This window comes from Geospiza fortis, unplaced genomic scaffold (assembly GCF_000277835.1).
Source record: "Geospiza fortis unplaced genomic scaffold, GeoFor_1.0 scaffold55, whole genome shotgun sequence".
Taxonomy (NCBI): Eukaryota; Metazoa; Chordata; class Aves; order Passeriformes; family Thraupidae; genus Geospiza; species Geospiza fortis.
In genome coordinates, this window is record NW_005054308.1 from 9096740 (window position 1) to 9098399 (window position 1660).

The 1660-nt window shown below is 63.1% G+C and overlaps 1 protein-coding gene across 1 annotated transcript in view; it reads right to left on the minus strand.

The window, feature by feature from the left end:
• Window positions 1-306: 306 nt before the first annotated feature.
• The window catches only part of SNCB (synuclein beta), a 3152-nt gene continuing 1798 nt past the window's right edge, over window positions 307-1660 (minus strand). Inside the window, exons 4-5 of the mRNA XM_005418840.1 lie at window positions 1209-1298; window positions 307-1063 (exon numbers count right to left, since the gene is read on the minus strand). Of these exons, the coding sequence (XP_005418897.1) occupies window positions 1031-1063; window positions 1209-1298 (123 nt within the window). The 3' untranslated portion in view covers window positions 307-1030. The remainder of the gene's footprint in view (window positions 1064-1208; window positions 1299-1660) is intronic.

Genomic DNA, 1660 nt, shown 5'->3' on the forward strand with positions numbered 1-1660 from the left:
GCCGTGTCTACCCTGGCTTGTTCTCAGCCCCACAGAGGCCCCTGCAGATGCAAAGCCCTGCAGACAGGCAGGTGGTATGGGGGCCCTGCCTGCACCCCAAGTCTCAGCCAGAGTCTGGCTGGAGTCAGGGCACAGCGACCTGCTGTGATGCAGCAGCCAGCAGACAGAAAGGCATCTTGTCCTCATGAGCAACCAGTCCTGCCCACTCCCCCAGCACCAGCCCCATTCCTCTTTCCAAAACTCCCCCTGCCACCAAAGCACGGGGCCAACCCCTCGCCAGGGACCCCACAACCAGGACCAGGGGGCTACAGACAAGAGTTGGCTTTATTCACGGACACGGGGGCAGCTGTGTCACTGGCAGCTGCCCTCGTATTGCACATCCAGCGACGGGGGAATATCCATGCCACGTCACAACACAGCGTCGGCACTATGGGACCTCGGGGGAGGCGCGGGCACCGTCACCACCCAGCAGGCTGGGGAGCGGGCTGGGGCGCCAAGGGTTCACAAAGGCAAAAGACCCGTCCACCCATAGATAGAGAGAGAGATATATATAAAAAAAAATAGTTCCACGATGACCAGAGCAGAACCACAGGAACACGCGTGCAAGCGAAATGTACAGCAGCCTGCGAGCAGGTAAACATGCTTTGTACACACACAGACACGCCGGGACACGGCCGGGGTTTATGGCGCTGGGAGGGAGACAGAACCATAAACCCGGGCCTCACACACACTCACACTCACTCACACTCACTCACACACACCGGCCCCTGCGGGCAGCGCCCGCGGCTCGGCCACGCGCCGGGGCTTGGGGGCTTGGACACAGCGGGTGTTTCTCACTGCTAGACATGGTACGGAGACACGGACACGGTCCCTTGGAACGGAACTGGAGGAAGAACTCGTGAGCGAACGGGGCAGGCGCACCCCTGCTCCTCCCCGGCACGCGGGCACCGGCCGGGGCCGGCTGGAGAGGAGCAGGGGGCTACCAGCGGTTCGTTGTGCTGCTGGTGGAAGAGGCAAGGATGGGGGTCCATTATGCCTCTGGCTCGTATTCCTGGTACTCCTCCTGTGGGATGGGGAAGGAAAGAGCCAGTGTGAGAGTTCAGGTGGGGCACAGAGCCCCTCTCTTCTCCAGCCCAACCTCAGTTCTGCTCTGGACAGTGCACTGACCACTGTGACACTGTGTCCACTGTGCCACCCTGTCCCCTCACCTGCGGGGGTTCCTCGTAGTTCTCCCCCTCTGGCTCCAGCAGCGGCTCGACCAGTGGCTCCTCCACAGCCTCCTGGGCCACCTCCTCTGCCTGAGAGTGAACCAGGAGGTCAGTGCCACACACACAGACACAGCACCCACCCTCCCTGCCCCTGCCAGACCAGCAATGCACCCAGGATACAAAGGCTCCATGGGAGCCAGGGGGACACTGGGCACACAACACCCAGCTGGGAGGTGACATCCACGAGTCCATGGAGCAGGGGCTGTGTGTGTATGTCCCTATATACACTGTTCCCATCCCCAGCCTCTGGCAGGCAATGAGCGCGGGCACCACGTGGGCCTCGGCAGGCTGCAGGAGCTGGCAGGGCTGCGGGAGCATCCTGCATCCCTGGCAGGGGAGGGCGGCGCTGGGTAACCCCTCCCCGGGGCTGGGCGGCAGGGAAGGGGGGGCGG